Genomic DNA, 17,092 nt, shown 5'->3' with positions numbered 1-17,092 from the left:
CAAAATTGATCAAGTTCACACAGATGTTGCCTTGATTCATGACGTATTTGTTCTTAGGACTTCCATCCCTAGCTTATGGATTATAACAGGTTAAAAGCAACAAAAAAAAAGGAATTTTGAGATAAACTTAAGTTTACATCCTGATTAACATACCTAGGACACCTGGAGAACAGCAGTTATTCTATCGCATAAGAAGATAAAACAGCAAAGCTATAAGCTGTAACAATGAATGGGGAAAAATATAAACGACAAAACAATTAATAGAGAAGACGTCAGCTGACCACTCAAACTTACCCTATTCATCTTACCCAGGAGCCCTGTTACATTTTACATCCAGGTTACAACCTTAGAAAAATWTCATCAATAGTACAAAAATTAAAGTATTAACTATTAGCTAATATATTTTAACAAAGTAACATTTAAAAATAGGTAGCATCAGCATTAACAAGGCTTTTTTTTAAATGCAAAAAGGAGTGCATTTACTAACATATTGGACAAAAAAAGGATACTTTTCACCTCAAGCTAAACAGTACAAATGTACATTTTCTTCAAGATATTCACAGCTAAAATCTGGACAAAATAGTACCAGCACTACATTTTCTACTTTCCCTGCGCAGTGCAGAATTCGGACACAAGATTTAAGTTCATGTTGGAAATACAGACTACTTAATGCAAGAACAAAACTTTCTAGTGCGTTCGTATGTTTATGTTGCATAAGATAATACAATCCATCTGCTGAGAAGTCCTCACTGAATATTTTATCTGTCTTAGTAATAAACATGAATAGAAACCAAGATTTATTTTTTTAAAATCAAAAACTGGAAAATAGAGAGCCTCACAAAGAAATATGTTTAGGAACCTGAGGCAAATTATACATGTTAATATTGGAGTCACTGAGAACAGTTAACACGATGTAACCAAATGTCAACTGGAATATTTTGCAGTAACTTACCAAAGAGGTCTGTGTTTAATGAGTATATGAATGCTTGGTTTCTAAGTTTTCAACTTCAGATGGTGAAGATTAAGTGCTAAGAGTGTTACTGTAAACGTTTAAGTGAGATGAACATCACTGATTTTCTAATTTTACCACATGGTTTATTTCACAAGAAAACAAGCACCAGTTACATAGTTCTCCTGCAATTCAGTAAACAGTCACCTCCCCCTCCCCCCCCCAAAAAAAAAAATCAGTACAATTCACTTCTTTGTTTATATGCAGGACATTTAGTTTGGTTTGCAAAGTATTAGAAGAATAATATGAACCTCCTGGTAGAATACCACAACTAAATTTCTAAAAAGCCACTCAGTTAATCTCAGTGTTGAATCTAGCTGTTTCAAATTATTGTAATGTATAATAACAGTCTTAATGACAATATAGGTACACAGAGCCAAAAAAAGCTAGAAGTAGTGGCCAAAATGATGAACTAAGAGCCAGCCCAAATGACAACAAACATATGGCCATTAACTTAAGAATGGAGGGGTTTAGGAATGCAGCTGTCTGTGGTCTCCTGCAAGATCCAGAGGAATGAAATGCTGTGAGGATTGGCAAAGTCTGGAGGAGAAGTACTACTCCTGAAGATGGTAGGCCCTAAAATGGAGTCAACCATCAGCGCATGGTGGAATTTAGAGATTTCTGTGGTCAGAATATATTCATTCCATTGGCCTCATAATGTACATCAACAAATTAATATTGTATGGATGTCATTTCAAAGCCTACTGAAGATGAAGAGCCATTATTGAAGCCATTAGAGCACAGATGGTTCAAACTATATGCAGATATTCATACTTGCATTTCTGCACTATAACTGCTTTTTTTTTTTCTGTTGAACTGTAATGAATTGTCTCATAATCTATTCCATCTTCTTGCCATTAGCAGGCTTTGAATGTTCACAAATAGGAGCAAAGAACTCATTTTCCAGAGCTTTAATCACACAAAGAGGGAATGCCTAATTCTCTAAATGAAATGGCCTGTGATCACTGAAGCAGAGATTTAATATATCACGGCAAATTAGGTAGATTTTAATAAATTACTTATCTCTCTGAATACTTTACATATGCTTATGAAGAAACATAGCCTGTTTGCAAACAGTGGAAATCCACAGCCTATAAAATCCTTTGAAGAAAATGACAAATAAAAAAAGTAAATTAAAAAATGAAATGTATTATATCCTCGTTCTCAAGAGACAATCCTTTTGCGGCATTGATTCACAGCTCCATTAAAAATATCAATTAAATCCTTCATTGAGATTGGTTAAAAGCTAGAAAATTAACTTTCCAAGCTGCTTTCTAGACACTGGTTATTCAGATACAACAAATCATTGTATACGTTTGATGTAAGTTCTAAAAGTGACAAAAAGCCAAATGAAAACACAGTTGCCTGTCCCTACAACTAAACTAGGTGAAGCAAAATCTGATATTTTATAGCTTCTTGACAGATGTTGGCTGAAAGTAAATCTTTTACGGTATAGAAAAATGATTACGCATGCCCTCCCCCTCTTCAAATCATCATAATCATAAACAGCTGATTATAATGTTAGTAGAAGGGCAAAAGTTATTTAAAAAAAGGTTGCAGTAATTTAATAAGTCCTGCAACTAGCCTCATTCTTTATATTTAATTGATAGGAACTGCATGCATCAAAGAAAACACATACTGAGATTTAATGTGCATAAAATGGATATTAGCATTTTAAAGAGGCAGATTAACACATTAATCCAAGTAATTTTCATATATTGCTTTTAATAAAATCTTCACAGTATAAAATCCTTAATGAGGCTAATCACAGGCATTCCATTTAGTGGGGTGATTAGGGATAACATAAAAGTATTTTTAATCAGTTTTCTAAGGCTTATGTTTTTTTTATCAAAAATTAAAAATTTGACTTGCATTTTTATTACTGTTTTATGTAGGAAAAAATGTTGAAAATGCAAATAAAGCACATCATTCAATCATGTAGGTATTAATTATTTACAAGATGTTGTCCATTGTGGAGAGATTCTTAGCCTTGGGGGGGGGATATAAAAACAAACAGACTGAAAAGTATACAAAACTTTACAACTGCAAATCAAGCGTCCTTTTCATATTAATTATACATTAAATATACTGTAAGAATTACAAAGATCTCATCTTCGAAGAGCTATCAAGCATGTATTTACACTGGGAGAAGGAGCTTCTGTAGGCAAACTTCCCTTTCATGCCTCCTAGTCATCTCCGCATTCCTCGTAGACTGAATGCAGCGCATGGAGGGCCTCCACTGTTACTTTGAGCTTTCCAATTACCGCACTATCATCTTGTGAATCGAAAACTAGAAAGGAAACATCAGAAAACAGTATTAGCAGTTTCATTTAGGGTTTCGGTTTTGTTCTGATAATTTTGTTTAGCATTTGGACAGATTAAAAGGCACCTACATATGCTTAAAAAAGTAAAAATTAATAGCTTCCAGTTCTAGCACTCAGACCTACAAGGTTTTGAGAAAACTCTCAATTCTTATGACAAGGAGCTGGTGCTCAACCTACCGGAAACTGAGCACTCTAAGAACTAGAAAGTACATATATGAAAGTATTTGTGTTGGAATTAACTTTGAAATAAAGAGAACTATGTGTATGACAGTTTCCTAAATTCATTGCTCATTTTTCATAATAAATAAATATAAATGCTAAGACTTCAGAATCCAAACTCCATTAAAGATATGTATGCATGCTTATTAATTCTTTTAAGTAAAAAAAAACATACCAATGAACCTATTTTCTGCACTGTGTGTGAGACTGGGCCTAATCAGGCAAAACAGGTACTAGTATTTAAATGACAAATTGCTGTTCCATTTGGTGCAGTGCAAAATTATTTTAATTCCATGTGTCTATCTGCTGTAGAATAGTCAAGTGTAGACAAAGATGGTATTTGCCCTAGACTAAACTATTTTAACTGCCTTCATCTTTGTCTATGTGGGTTTTAAAGTAGTACTTAAAATTTCTATTTTACACAAATTAGCTAACACGATCTAAAATTGCACTCTTTTACAATATCTGTTTAAGCCCAGAGCACCACATTCTTGCCTGCTGTGATTAAAAACATGTTGCCAACAGTCAAAAAGGAGGCTCCTTCTCAGTCCTATATAAAAAGCAGTAAGGCTGCTTGACTCTAAAAGGAATTTGTTTGAATAAAAACAAATAGTCTTGACAGCCCATCTTCTCAAAGCAAATTATACAGCAGACAAACGGCAAGGTTGCAAAGAGTATTTACTATATGGACTGGGATAACTACTCTGGGAACATGCAATTACACTGTGCCAACTTCTAGGCTGCTGGAACAGCTCAGAAGAGGTTTGGAGAGGGAAAAATGTAGGATAAGCTTTCCATCATTTATTAGAGGTCAGACTGTATTCTATTCCCATTGCTCTAAAACATTTTGTATCACCTTGGGCAAATTACTCAGTGAACTGTCAACTTAAAGAGCAGACTTCAAGGGACACTTCTTTTGACTTGTGAGAACAGTAAGATAACTGTAATTGATAATATCAGAAGGTAACATTAATTCTGTTTTCTCAGTTTTAATATTGTCATTTTGATTGCTCTCTGTACATACTCTTTTTCATCCAGCCTCTTGTTTAGCCATTTACTTAACTGGTTCTAATTTCATGTGGGCCACTTTCACACAACCAACAATGAAAGGAACAAGATATGAAAAAGATAACRTTTGCAGCCCTCAAAAAGAATAGAAGTAGTTTAACATATCTAACTTTTAAGAAGGATTAGCTCTTTATGTGGTAGCATCCTATTAAGTCCTCTGTGTCTAGGTTTATTCATCTACCCTATAACCAATATCCACCTCAGAGAGCATATACAATATTATGTAGGAATGCTATTTATTGGGTCATTACATTTAATGGAAATCTGGGCAAAACCATCCAGCTCTTAAGATCTTTTACAATGACTTTGTCTAAGAAAATATATTGACATATGCAGCTCTTGCCATGACGTGACCTATATTAATGTACAGCTAATTCTGATTCTCTGAAAGTTCTAAATTTTCAGAAAATATGGTTATGGATGCAATAAAAAAAAATCTAAACAGTATAATGAAAACCAAATACCAATGTATACAAATTGCCTGCCAATTATCTTGGGTATTTATTATCTCTTTGGCAATAAAATTACCCTAAATCCCTCTGAAAAAGAGATATTGTATATTTTAACCCACCATTTATTAATACTGATGGTAACTGATGGTCAAAGAGACTCCGTGTTTTAATAATCAAGTGATACTAGAAATCTCCCTGCTTGAATCAACTAAGATTACAGTGTAGAGAAGAAAGTCAGTAAAGCTTTTTTTTTTTTTTTTTTTTTTTAAACAATCCTCTACACAACTTAGTAAGCTTTAGCAGCTTCTTCCTGAGGAACAGAATTATTATCTGTGGGGAGGGGGGAAATGTGGATAGTAATAAGAAAGGTATATCTATCTAGTAATACCACTTTCATAGATATAATGCACATATAGAAAGTAAAGATTAGTTTGTATGCCTTAGGATAAGGGGAAGAAATGCTTCTCCACAACAGTGAGATAAATAGTCAACATTACATTATACTGATTTCCTTTTGACAGAACAACTACTACTAAACCCAACAGTCCTTCCTGTCATAATAATCATCTCAGATGATGATAAGGAGTTTTAAGAGTTTTGTGAAAAGTGACTTGCAATGGTACAAAATCATATTTATATCACTAATCAATCTTATCAAGGGGGGTTTATGACAAAAGAGCCATAAAATCCAGAACAAAAAAAAATTTCCAGTGAGAGACTATGAAATACCTGCTTGGAAGAGATGTGCTTTCAGTATGTGCTTTCATGTAACTACTAGGAGAGAAATTATTGGTAGAGAAAAGATAAAATGGTTCAGCCACAGAACTGCATCAAATCTGGATATTATTTTTCCAGGGTATGGAAATTTGATTCTTCTTATAATTTTCCTTATTGTGTTCCTTGAACTTTGACACATACTTTTAATATTTTAGCTACAGCATGGATGCAAATCATGCATGATAATGGAAATGGATAAGAAAGCCTATTTCTTTCCCTCACTACTCAGCTCCCCATCACTTGAGGTACGGTAATTAGGCACAACAGTAGAAGCAGCAAAGTCGCATTAGCTTGGCACTCTACCAGGCTAGCTAAAAGGCTTGCCATTATGAAGAATACGTTGCAAACATGGCTGCACTGCTTCTAAGAATCAAGCTGCCTCATTTACCTTTGTACAAGAGTAACTGTGCCGTAACAGATATACTCTCAGCTTCTCCTTTAATTAGCTTTACCACAGCAGAGAAAGAGGATGGACAGGAACAGGTAAGGGGAAAAATGCACTTTTGATAACTGCACTGCACTGATGAATCCACTAACTGCACTGATAAATGCGCTGTTGATATTGCCCCTGCTACCTCAGGGAACAGGAAAGACCAAGCAGGGAAAATACTTTCCTTCACTGCCTACGAAAGGTCCAAGTCGCCGTCTCCAGCCTTCTTACCAGCTTTATAACAACGCTGTCATAAGACACATGGAACATTCAGCCATCTCCTGACTACCTCACCTTGCTTTAATAAGTCACGGTGAATTTTCGGTCACAGTTTGTTAGAGAAGGGTGCGCACTCTAAACTGATACCTCACTAAAGCCACCAGTATTTGACCTCATCTCAGATACATGTTTCATATGGAGGATGCGGTCCTGAGGTACTTTGGTGATTAAAAAAAATACTTCAAACAAGTATACAGATGTCAGCAACATAAAATTATTGACAAAGTTCTAATAACAAAAAATATATTTACAGTCTTACTAGCATGAATTGCATTGTACAAAACAGCGAATCATAGTGGATGTGCCCTGAATATTCTTAGGTTTTATAAACTGATTACCCAAAACAAATAAACAAAACCTGGGAATGCTGGGTTCTTTTTTGTTTGTTTTTTTACATCAAACAGAGGAATTTTAAGGAGTAACAAAATTATACAGTTTTTGAAGATTTTTGCAAACAAATGCAGAAGTCATTAATTAATATTAAAGTATTTCTTCTTCAAACAAACTATCACACAATTACTAAAGTTTGCAGAGGGAAGTAGAAACGCGTAATAATTTTTAAGTTACAAAAAGTTACAGCAAAATAATTTCTAAAACTTACCATCAATATCTTGCTCAATGATATCTCTTTCTTTCTGAAATATCTCTCTCAAACTGACATAAGCAAAACCAATATCTTCACATTCAAGTTCCTGTTCATCTTCTGGGGGATCACTAACCACTGTAAATCGTAGGCTAAGCATAAAAAAAGATTAACTTTCAAAATGGCTGGAAAGTTAAGTCAAAACCACACAAAAGACAAAAGGCAAAAATAGCTCTATTTTACCAGTTGAACTTAAAACAGATCTCTTTATCAATGATTTTCAGCATTTTCCATGACAACAATAGTCTGAGACCTTTTCTTTCAATCCTCCCTACTCCTTCAGCATTATTTAGCAGTACTAGAAGAACACAGAAGTTGTAACCACAGGTCTGATGGTCTATAAGTTTTTGTTTTTTTTTTTTAGTAGCACAATTCTTTTTCATATGGCAATGACAGGTAGAATGTTTTAAGGATGCAAGACTTAACATTTGAAACTCCTAAGTTCTTAGCTCAATTGTTCAAGTCACTTAATTTCTTTGCATTTTTTCCCCATTTATAAAATTAAGATTATACCTATGAACCACAAGGCTTTTAGGGGAATTCATTTATAAAACAATTGAAGATATAGGATATATATGTCTTTTAATTTTTACTGTGCTGACCATAGCATGCAGATTATTTGATGTGACCATCAGACTATGTCCGAGAAAGAAAAAGAATTAAAGAGCAATAATATTTAGTTTTAGTCTGACATTGATTAAACGTGATCTACGTTTTGTTGGTTAAAACCTTTTGATACCATATAAACTCATAAAGAAGTTCTACCACTTTAATTCAGTCATGCCCCATAGGACGGATCTGCATTACTGTTTCAGCTTGGATCTGGAGTGTGCATATGAAGCAAATCTCTTCAGTTGTCCCCAGTTACTGTGCTTTGGCTTGCATAGTAGTCTTGGAGCACATTAATTGGATTACTTTTTAACTGGGCTAAAATAAAACGGAAGATTTGTTCCAGGAGTACCCCTAATGCACTCCACTGCGAATAGGCTTTCAGTCCATGGGATCAACTAGGAGCATTCTTAAGTCTGAAAACCCTCCTAAAATCTACGTGCTGAGAATATCAGACCATTAGTAGCAACTGTTTTACTCTAGAGATCCTCTCCCAGTGGTCTGTGCTACTTGATAACAAAGATTTAGCCTTAATAAACTCTGGCTATGCCTTTTCTTGCTTTTACACTGAGTGGTTCAGGAGACAAGAGAAAAATATTTGAGAAAGACAAACCATATCAAATACTTGCCTGATGTCAGAAATACTAGCCGTATTCAGTGAAGTAAGTATTTCCAAACACCAAGTGCAAAACACTGAGCTGAAAGTTATTTGGGAATTATCGCACTTCATTTAGAGGCTTGAGAGCATATTCTAGCCAAGAATACATTCTACAGAAAGAACAAGAACCTGAAGGCAGTTCTCCGAAAATAGTATCTTTCTAATGCTGTATTACGCATTTACTATTTAAAGTTGGACCTTACACAGTAATTTAAAACATACTGCACTCATTCCTCCTGACCAGTACAGCTCATACATTATCTTCATTATTCTGTTCCTCTTGTACACTTAAAAAATTACCCGTGAGTGTAGTCTGGATACAAAGACCTTTGAATATTTATCATGCACTCTAAATACAGCTTGTTTGTCCATCCCAAATATCTAAGCCCAACAACTATACAAAATATTTGCATTTCTTCTGCGAACTTAAATTACACTCATTGCATCTGAGTATAGCTTTTCTTTTAAACACATAATTGCAGTATTCTGGTGGAGCTGACTTGAGTTAGTGGCTTGTGTTAAGGCCAAAAATGTTGAGATTGACAAGATGACAGGAATTCAGAGTTAACTACTTTCTGGGTATGTCTTGGTGATAGTGTTTAAATCACAAACGCTCGTAAGCTTTACAGCCTAAAAATTTTTCAATAAGCATGATTCCAACTGAGTAACAACCAAGTTGCACAAAATCCAAGTCTACAAGAAAGGATTCCTTAGGCAATATGCAAACAAATCTTCTTAAAAGCCTTTAAACACATTAACAATGACTGCAATATGCTTCTACAGTATTTCATTTTTGTGCTTGGGTCTTACTAACAAATATTTACTATTCGGATTCTTAAATATTTGTTTTTAGCGAAAACCAGACATCTATTGAAAATAAACATCTTTTTAAAAAATTTCTGAAGGCAAAAAAAAAATCTCAGCAACTATTTTCAGAAGCAGGTGGCTTGACTGAGTATTATGGATATAACTTAAAATTCTGGCAGCAGCAATATTGCCAAAACTCAGTCAAAAAACAAGAAATGCTTAAATGTGTAAGAGAAATATTAAATGAAAATAAAAACAACTTAAAATTTTAATACTACATGATAAAACTGTTGAGTATTGGGAATAGATCTGTTTTGTTACGATTCAATGTCAATGGTCAACCAAACCAACTGGAGAAAGCAGTTAAGCACTGTAGGAGAGAAGCGGATTAGTGTTCAATTGATTTTTAATCATTTAAGGCTACCAACTCCTACTAAAATTTTCACTGAAGCAGCATCTAAAACCAGGCCTAGTCACATCTGGGACAGTACCTAATAACCAAAGTGAACAGTTGTAAACACTGGTCCACTTTCTGGTCCAAATCATACGCAAGTATTTTACACGAACAGAACAGCTTCAGCTAAACACATCAAAAGAACTGCACCTCTAACACCTTATAGTTCCAATACTCCTAACAGGTCATCATCTTGGATTAAATCTTTGCTGCTAATCAGGAAGGAAGGGATTTGAACTCTTGATCCTGTGGGAATACTGTAACCAATAGACTGCAACAAATCAGCACCACAATCACTTTGACGTTTGTATTTTTCAAAAATATTCCAAATAACTTATCTTAAATTTACAAAAATTTAAAATATGATCTTAAATATGTTTTAAATTTTTTTTGATTTGCCAAAAATTGCAAGAGTTTTATTTTCAGGTTGAACTGGCCAAAAAATACACAATATACATAGCCTTGGAACATATTGCCGCACATGAACAGACTCCTCACTCTGCTTCAGCACAGAACGCACAAATATGAAACTAGTGTCCCAGCTTATCCTAACAGTGCCTTACTTGTGTAAGAAATTTTGATTGCAGCTGAAATGGAAAAATCATATTAAGATTTCTTACACAATTACAGCTATATATAGTGTTTCTCTCCAGTACTTCTATCTAAGAACCTAGCCTTTCTCTCCAGCTCATTTCCACAGTTCTTTTCTATAAGACAGTAACAGCAGGTATCAGTACTCATTTCCATACAGGGATCCCTTGCCTACTGACAGACTGAGCAGAAATCCTGGCACCCTATTAAAAGTACTACAAGGGAAGATATTTGCTAGTCATTGCAAGAAACAGACTAGAGAACTAAATGAAACTTGTCTGCTAATAGAGGTCCAAAAGAAAGGAATCAAAAATAGTAATTGCTTTAAGCTTAAAATATGCATTACAATGCAGCAGAAAAACCTAAAACAAATGTTTATCATTATAACACTTATATCATTATAACACTTATAAGCGTTATCACCAACAAGGAATTTAGAGTGCCTGGGAGAAGTTGTGAGTAGGCAAATTTGATGTCTAATTCTTTATTCCAGAGGTCAGGCATTTTAAAGCAGCAAGGAGAAAATTTTGTGTGTTAACATAATACTTCATGGTGATGCTAACACTGCACATGTTCTGTACGTCTGTGACATGGCTGCATAGTTTTGTGACTTTGGAGAACAATGACTTCACGCAGTCAGTTTCTTGAAGCAACAATCATCTCCAACCAGGAACTGATGCACCTGTCACGATCAGCCTGGAAGCCTCTTGCATAAACCTGTTCGCTCTTGTTATCACAGCAGGGTGACTGCTGGAAGAATGGATTCCTCCATTCTTCGCATACGTCTCTTTTGACACTTGTCAGAGGAGCACGTAGTCTACCGCCAGGTCTGCAAGCATCGCAAGTACAATCCTACACGAAGAATCAGGTAGGTTTCTCTATATGACCCCAATTTCTATACTCTTAAAAAGCTGAAAGGCAACATTTGAATGCAAACAGGAGGAAGAATAAAAGATAACTATGACACAGTTATGGTAAGTTAAATGGATGGTCACAAATGCCTCTTGTCATTAATTGATTTAAGGATTTGAATGTATAAGTAAATAACTTGGGTTAAGCCAATAAAATGAAAAACATCCATTTTATAGCACGTCATTCAATTGTTTGCAAAGTTTTATAAATAGTAGTAAGCATATCTTCATAATATAAATACAAGAAACTTAAGCTGAATGATCCCGACTATAGAGAACAAGAAACAAAACACAAAAGCCACCCATGTCACACAATACACTTTTAAGAAACAGCAAGTGACAAAAATTTCAATATATTAATGAAAAACATACTGTCCAGCAGAAAACACAGATAAAGACAAAGATGCTTGTCAAAAGAGAAGAAACATCTTTGTGGTATGCAACAATTACTAACCTAAATAGGATTTTAAACAGTCTTCCTAGTCTCTACTACCTTACGTTCATATATTCTAGACTGTAAATCATTCTATTTAACAGCCTGTTTCCTTCTTTGTTGATGATGTATAAAGTGTCATTTGCTGAATATCACGTATCCTTGCATTTTCCGCCAATAAACCATTTAATTTAATATGGAACCAAAATCAACATTTCTACAAAAAATTACAATTATTCCATAACAAGAAGTAAAATTGAAAGAACAAAAAAGTTTGTTTTGAAATCTTATCTTTTCATGAACAGTAACTCCCAACCCCTCAAAATAAACATACTTTCCCATATAAATGCCATGCCAATCTACCCTTATTTATTTGTAAATATAGACTTTAACAGAATATAAAGCTGTGAAATTCATTATTTTCAGGACCAAGTTGGCCCGTTTCAGTTATAAGATTAGGCTATAGCCGGAACTTTGGCTTAGCAGTAACTTTATTATACTAATATCCTCTATCTGTTTCTTTTGGACAGGAGCGTGTGCATAACTCCTCTTAACACTTGAGATTATTTATCTCCTTTAAAGCACATTCATTAAATTGACTTTCCTTTTGGAAAAGATAATTGCATGTAGCATATCTATTTATAGATATTCTAATATGAACCCAATCATTATGAATACCATTTCTAACAATATTTATTGAGACGAAGAGAAAGTTCACCTGAAAACCTAATACATTGCTTTATATACATAATACACTATCCCTCTTCCTATAATCTGGCATAGCACATACACCAATAAAGTGTCAGGCTAAAGCATGTGCAGGCAATTTTCAATAATATTATATCCTTGATAATTTGGTTTCCTGAACTTTAAAGCATTAGTTTAGTTCAGTTCCTGTTTCAGCTGAAAAAGCTCTGATATTATTTTGTAAGGCCTGTGATAGAAAACATGTGTTGAAGAAATAACTAGGCCAGGTTTAAAATGCACAGTGCTGAAAATATTTGGTGTATAAGCAGAGTTTTTCCACAAATTTTGTTTCCTGGTGGTCCCTTTGCTGAGCTAAAGTGGGGAACTGGACTATTGATGAACTTCTGCCCTGCTGTTTAGTTAACACAGAATCCAAACTTTACCACAGACCAAACTCCACACATTGATAAATGCAGAAAATCTACCTAGAAACATGGAAGACATTACCATGATGGTGAACGTAACAGGAATGCTTCTGTTGTGGAAAAAGGGCTTGCTGTAGTTATTTTACCTCTTTCTTACTAAATCTGAACTTTCCTATAGAGTATGTCAAGATGAGGTTTGGTAAATATTTGGTATGGATATATAAGCATTTATAGTGACATTGTGGCCTACAAACTAGCTATTTTTCTTCACTGAATTATCCTTCAGGGAAAAAAAAGAATATTTTGTCCTCAGCATTGTAAAATTCTTAGCAGAGCATGCTATCCACTTCCCTAATCTATGTGATAAAATAAGTCTTCTGCTTGCTTATTAAATGGAGACAATTTATTTTTTATTTCCAAACCTCAGAGTATTTTGGTATGACATTTCCTTCCCCGAAAGGCATCATTTTTTGGTGTTCCCTGCTCCATTCCAGTAACACTTGTCTTCTGGCCGAGGCATGGAACTCAACTTCAGAAGGGAAATGGAATGAAGAGAGATCGTTCTCTTATTTACTGCAGGGTGAATCTCTGATTATGTGTATAAGTAAATATGTAGAAGACAGACCAGAAAGTCTTATACTTCAAAAATACTCAGCAGGTGTTCTACTCTTCCGCAAATTATACGAATCTTTAAATTTATAGTTGCTAAATTTTTATGAAGTTTGACCTTCAAGAGGAAACAGAAATAATGCCTGTCGTTCGCTTGCTCAAAGTAATTTACATGCTATCTCATTCAAAAAGTTTGAATAAGAACAAATATATTAATTATTATGAGCTTGGATAGGACTAATTTATACTCTTTCTCATATGTGTATATATATAATAGCTGTCTGCTACATCAATATATACATAGGTTTAGCAAATTCTAGGGCCAAGGGACACTTCCTGAATCTCTTACACTCCTTTTAGGATTTAGCATTCAGAAAGCAACAGATGGATAACTCTACTTGATAAATGTACTTTTAAAATTCATTATTGATAGCATGTTGACGATAGAATATCTATTTTGCAAAGCAAGGTTGGTAACAAAAACCAAAGCCAAAAAATAACAATAAAACAACATTAAGAGAGGTTGCCCTACTCCATGTCATACAAACCTACTCAGGGAAGACATGTAATCAATGACCACATCAGAATGTAGGTATCATTCCTTGCTGAAACAAAAACCTCTCAGGTTAGTTAATTAATTTTTGTGGGATATTTCCTCAATACAATCAAACAACAAGGGAAGCCAAATGGCAAACCATAAGTACTGTATAGAAAGACACTTCTTTTTTTTTTGGGGGGGGGGGGCAGGGGGTCAGCACTAATGTATATACCTGTCAGTATTTAGATCTGGCTTTTGAAGTATCGACTTGAGATATTCTCTTCTTGCATGATTATTTGCTTTATCCACATATATCACTGCAAAGCAAATCGGAATTAATATAATTAGGTATAATTTTTTTTTTTAATCTTTGAGAAAAAAGAGCATGAAGAAAAAAAACATGAAGAAAATACACATTTCTTTCCCTTGTCTTTCCTAAGGAAAAGCAACAATGCTAGAATCAAATTTGAAAGGTCATGTGATCTAATAGCATGTCACTGGCAGGTTTATGTGCACACTGTCAAAAAAAGATACAAGCTGCATCTAAGCATGCCATATAGTTGTCATTTTCTGTTAATGGCAATAACAGTCATGATTTTAAAAGCCAGTGGTCTTTATTGCTTTGTATTTGAAGGGATTTACTGCATTTTCTTCCACCCAGGAAGCTAGCGATAATGATAATGTATGGCAGAGTGCTTGTCCTTTTTGACAACCTCAGTAATTTAATCCTCCTTTCCTGCCACAATATTCAATAAGAGAAACATCTAGACCAATGGACTGGAGAAAATCCACAGCCTGGGGAATGTGTATGAGTACTCTGAAAGCCTTTTGTTGTTCTAATTTAAAATACAAACACCAGAAGCAGCTTTTAATTTTTGTACCATTAATAAGACCTACAGTGAAAAATAGTCTTGGATTGGAACAACAATATCAGATATAGAAACAGGGTTTTAGGAAATTCTATAAGAAGTTTTGGGGCATCTTGCATTAAAAAAGTAGCTTCTTTCTTACAGAATATAAACAGGCTATCAGTATCAGAAGAACTTAGACTACTGAGAGATTATAGAAATCCAGCATGTAAAAATTAATAAAAAAGTGTTAAAGAGATTATTTTAAAGTGAGAAAATTTAGCTGAAAAAAAATCCCTAGACAGAGCTAGAATGAAAGTAACCCTCCGAGAAATAAACACACACTTTAGCTCTTAGGAACATTTTCCATTTGTTTTCCAGGGCAGGAGAAGGAGCAAGAATGCCGTCTCTTTAAATTCCAGCATCTCTAATATTCACATGCCTCACTCCCCTCTAGTCATTCTATCACTCTCCATGTCCATTAAGGTTTCCCATACATTGATGGGCCCTTTGCCATGTATTTCCACACCCACTTCTGCTATCCAATTTAAACTTACTTGTATAAACAGAAATTACTAATTCCACCAAGGAATACAGGAGTACAAAAGAGAGATAAGGCTCAGAATCACTATTAGAAATGAGTTATTTTCAGGTAACAGCCATGATTGGTATCTGAATCATTCARTCAATGGAATCAGCAATTTAACACCTTTTTCCCCACAGAAAAGAAGGGATTGGTGTCTTTTCTTGGAATCCTTAGTCATCTACAATATTGTTACTTTCTTAGGTTAAAAGAAGTTGTTACTGCCATCTGCTATTCTTTCGGGCACGTGGATGACTTTCCACACGTGCTACTCTTCTGGCCGAGTGCTCCTGGGGCCACCACAGGAAGTGATGGGGAGGCAGCAGGGAGACAGATGGACAGCCAAAAAACTTCAAAGGAGCTGCCACATCAACAGATTCTTCCCTTCCCCATGAGCATCCCAAGAGGAATTTCCTAAAGTTTACTAATCCGATATCTAAAATGATTTTAAATGGAAGTCTATCTACAAACCTAAACAGTTCAAATCCATTTCACTCAAAGGAAGAATTCAGACTAGCAAGTCCAACATTCAGCAGAAGAACTCCATTCAAATCTGGGGGGGGAAAGGACTAACTATAGTGAAAAGAAACTTATAGTTTGAAACAGTGATGAACAGCATGCTTTCATGTCACCCCTTAGTACTGCTTGAACTTACAATTATAACGTTGTTCCAAGGTGCAGAACATCTCACATTTCTATCCAATTAGATGATTTCAAAATCATTCAACATTGACTTATGACAGTATGAATCTAAAATTGTAATCTTAAGTTTGTCCTAAAGTAGCCCTAAAACCTGAAGGACCTCAAAGCCCCTGAACCTTATTAAAAATCACTGCTATTCCAACCATAGGTGTCTGTGTTATGGCATGCTTTTTTCATAATTCACTTTCTAAAAAAAATAAATGACTATAGGTGATGAAGCAGAGGTTCATCACAATGACGAAGAAAGAATGCTTCACACAGTGTTGAACCATAATGAAGGAAAGGGATAAACTCAGAGAAGTATAGCAACGTATTCTTAACTAGGACGTGACATTATCGTTTGAGTTATATTGAGCAAACAATCTATCTTTTAGAGCATGGCTCTTCAGAAGTTTATTTTCTATAAAAAATATACCCCACCATCCTCCCGCCCTCTCCCCATTTTTGTCTACTTGTACATTAGGTTGTCCAAGTAGTCACCTGTCCACTGGGAGAGAGAGCTTTCTGATTAATATGAGTCTAATGAAAATTTCCAAAGATTTCATAAATCTTTTCTTCTGCTGCTGCTTGTTCTCTAGAATCATGGTAATGACAATCTTCAGACCTTCTGGTCAGTCTTATTTTCTAGTGACTTTCTTGCTATCTCAGCATTTTCACAGATAAATCTTCATACTTTATAAAATATGAATGTTCTTCATTAACAACATTTATCAACTAACCTTATCTTTGTTATTTAAATAATTGTGGCCTTGGCAAGAAAAATATTTATTTTACTGAAGTTAAAACAGTCAAATATCAATATATGTATTTACGTGTGAGGGAAACTGTGGGCTTTCTTTGCTTGGAGCAAACAAGCTTGGAGATTCCCTATGTTTTTCAGGCAGTGAAACAGCAACTACATTCACTTAAAATCATATACTGTGACATGACATGAAAAAAATAATTTCCAGCTTGAAATTTTACACTGATTCACCTGTGTTAAAAAGCTAAATTATGGATGTATTGCTTATGATCTGCAACACTCCCTAACATCACA

General features: G+C 34.6%; 1 protein-coding gene across 9 annotated transcripts in view; it reads right to left on the bottom strand.

Annotated features, from left to right (window-relative positions):
• Positions 1–453: 453 nt before the first annotated feature.
• The window catches only part of RPGRIP1L (RPGRIP1 like), an 88,644-nt gene continuing 72,005 nt past the window's right edge, over positions 454–17,092 (bottom strand). For 5 of the 9 annotated variants that reach the window (XM_026068765.1, XM_026068766.1, XM_026068767.1 and 2 more), the window contains 3 exons: positions 14,156–14,240; positions 7,160–7,293; positions 454–3,299 (listed from right to left, as the gene is read on the bottom strand). In XM_026068765.1, coding sequence (XP_025924550.1) covers positions 3,196–3,299; positions 7,160–7,293; positions 14,156–14,240 — 323 coding nt within the window. In that variant the 3' untranslated portion in view covers positions 454–3,195. Of the gene's footprint in view, positions 3,300–7,159; positions 7,294–10,134; positions 13,991–14,155; positions 14,241–17,092 lie in introns of those variants that run through there. The other 4 variants (XM_026068773.1, XM_026068771.1, XM_026068769.1 and 1 more) reach the window with 4 other exon arrangements.

The sequence above is a fragment of the Apteryx rowi genome, unplaced genomic scaffold, assembly GCF_003343035.1.
Source record: "Apteryx rowi isolate R43461 unplaced genomic scaffold, aptRow1 scaffold_28, whole genome shotgun sequence".
Classification (NCBI taxonomy): Eukaryota; Metazoa; Chordata; class Aves; order Apterygiformes; family Apterygidae; genus Apteryx; species Apteryx rowi.
The sequence above is the reverse complement of the archived record's forward strand: the minus strand, read 5'-3'. Positions and strand labels throughout refer to the sequence as shown.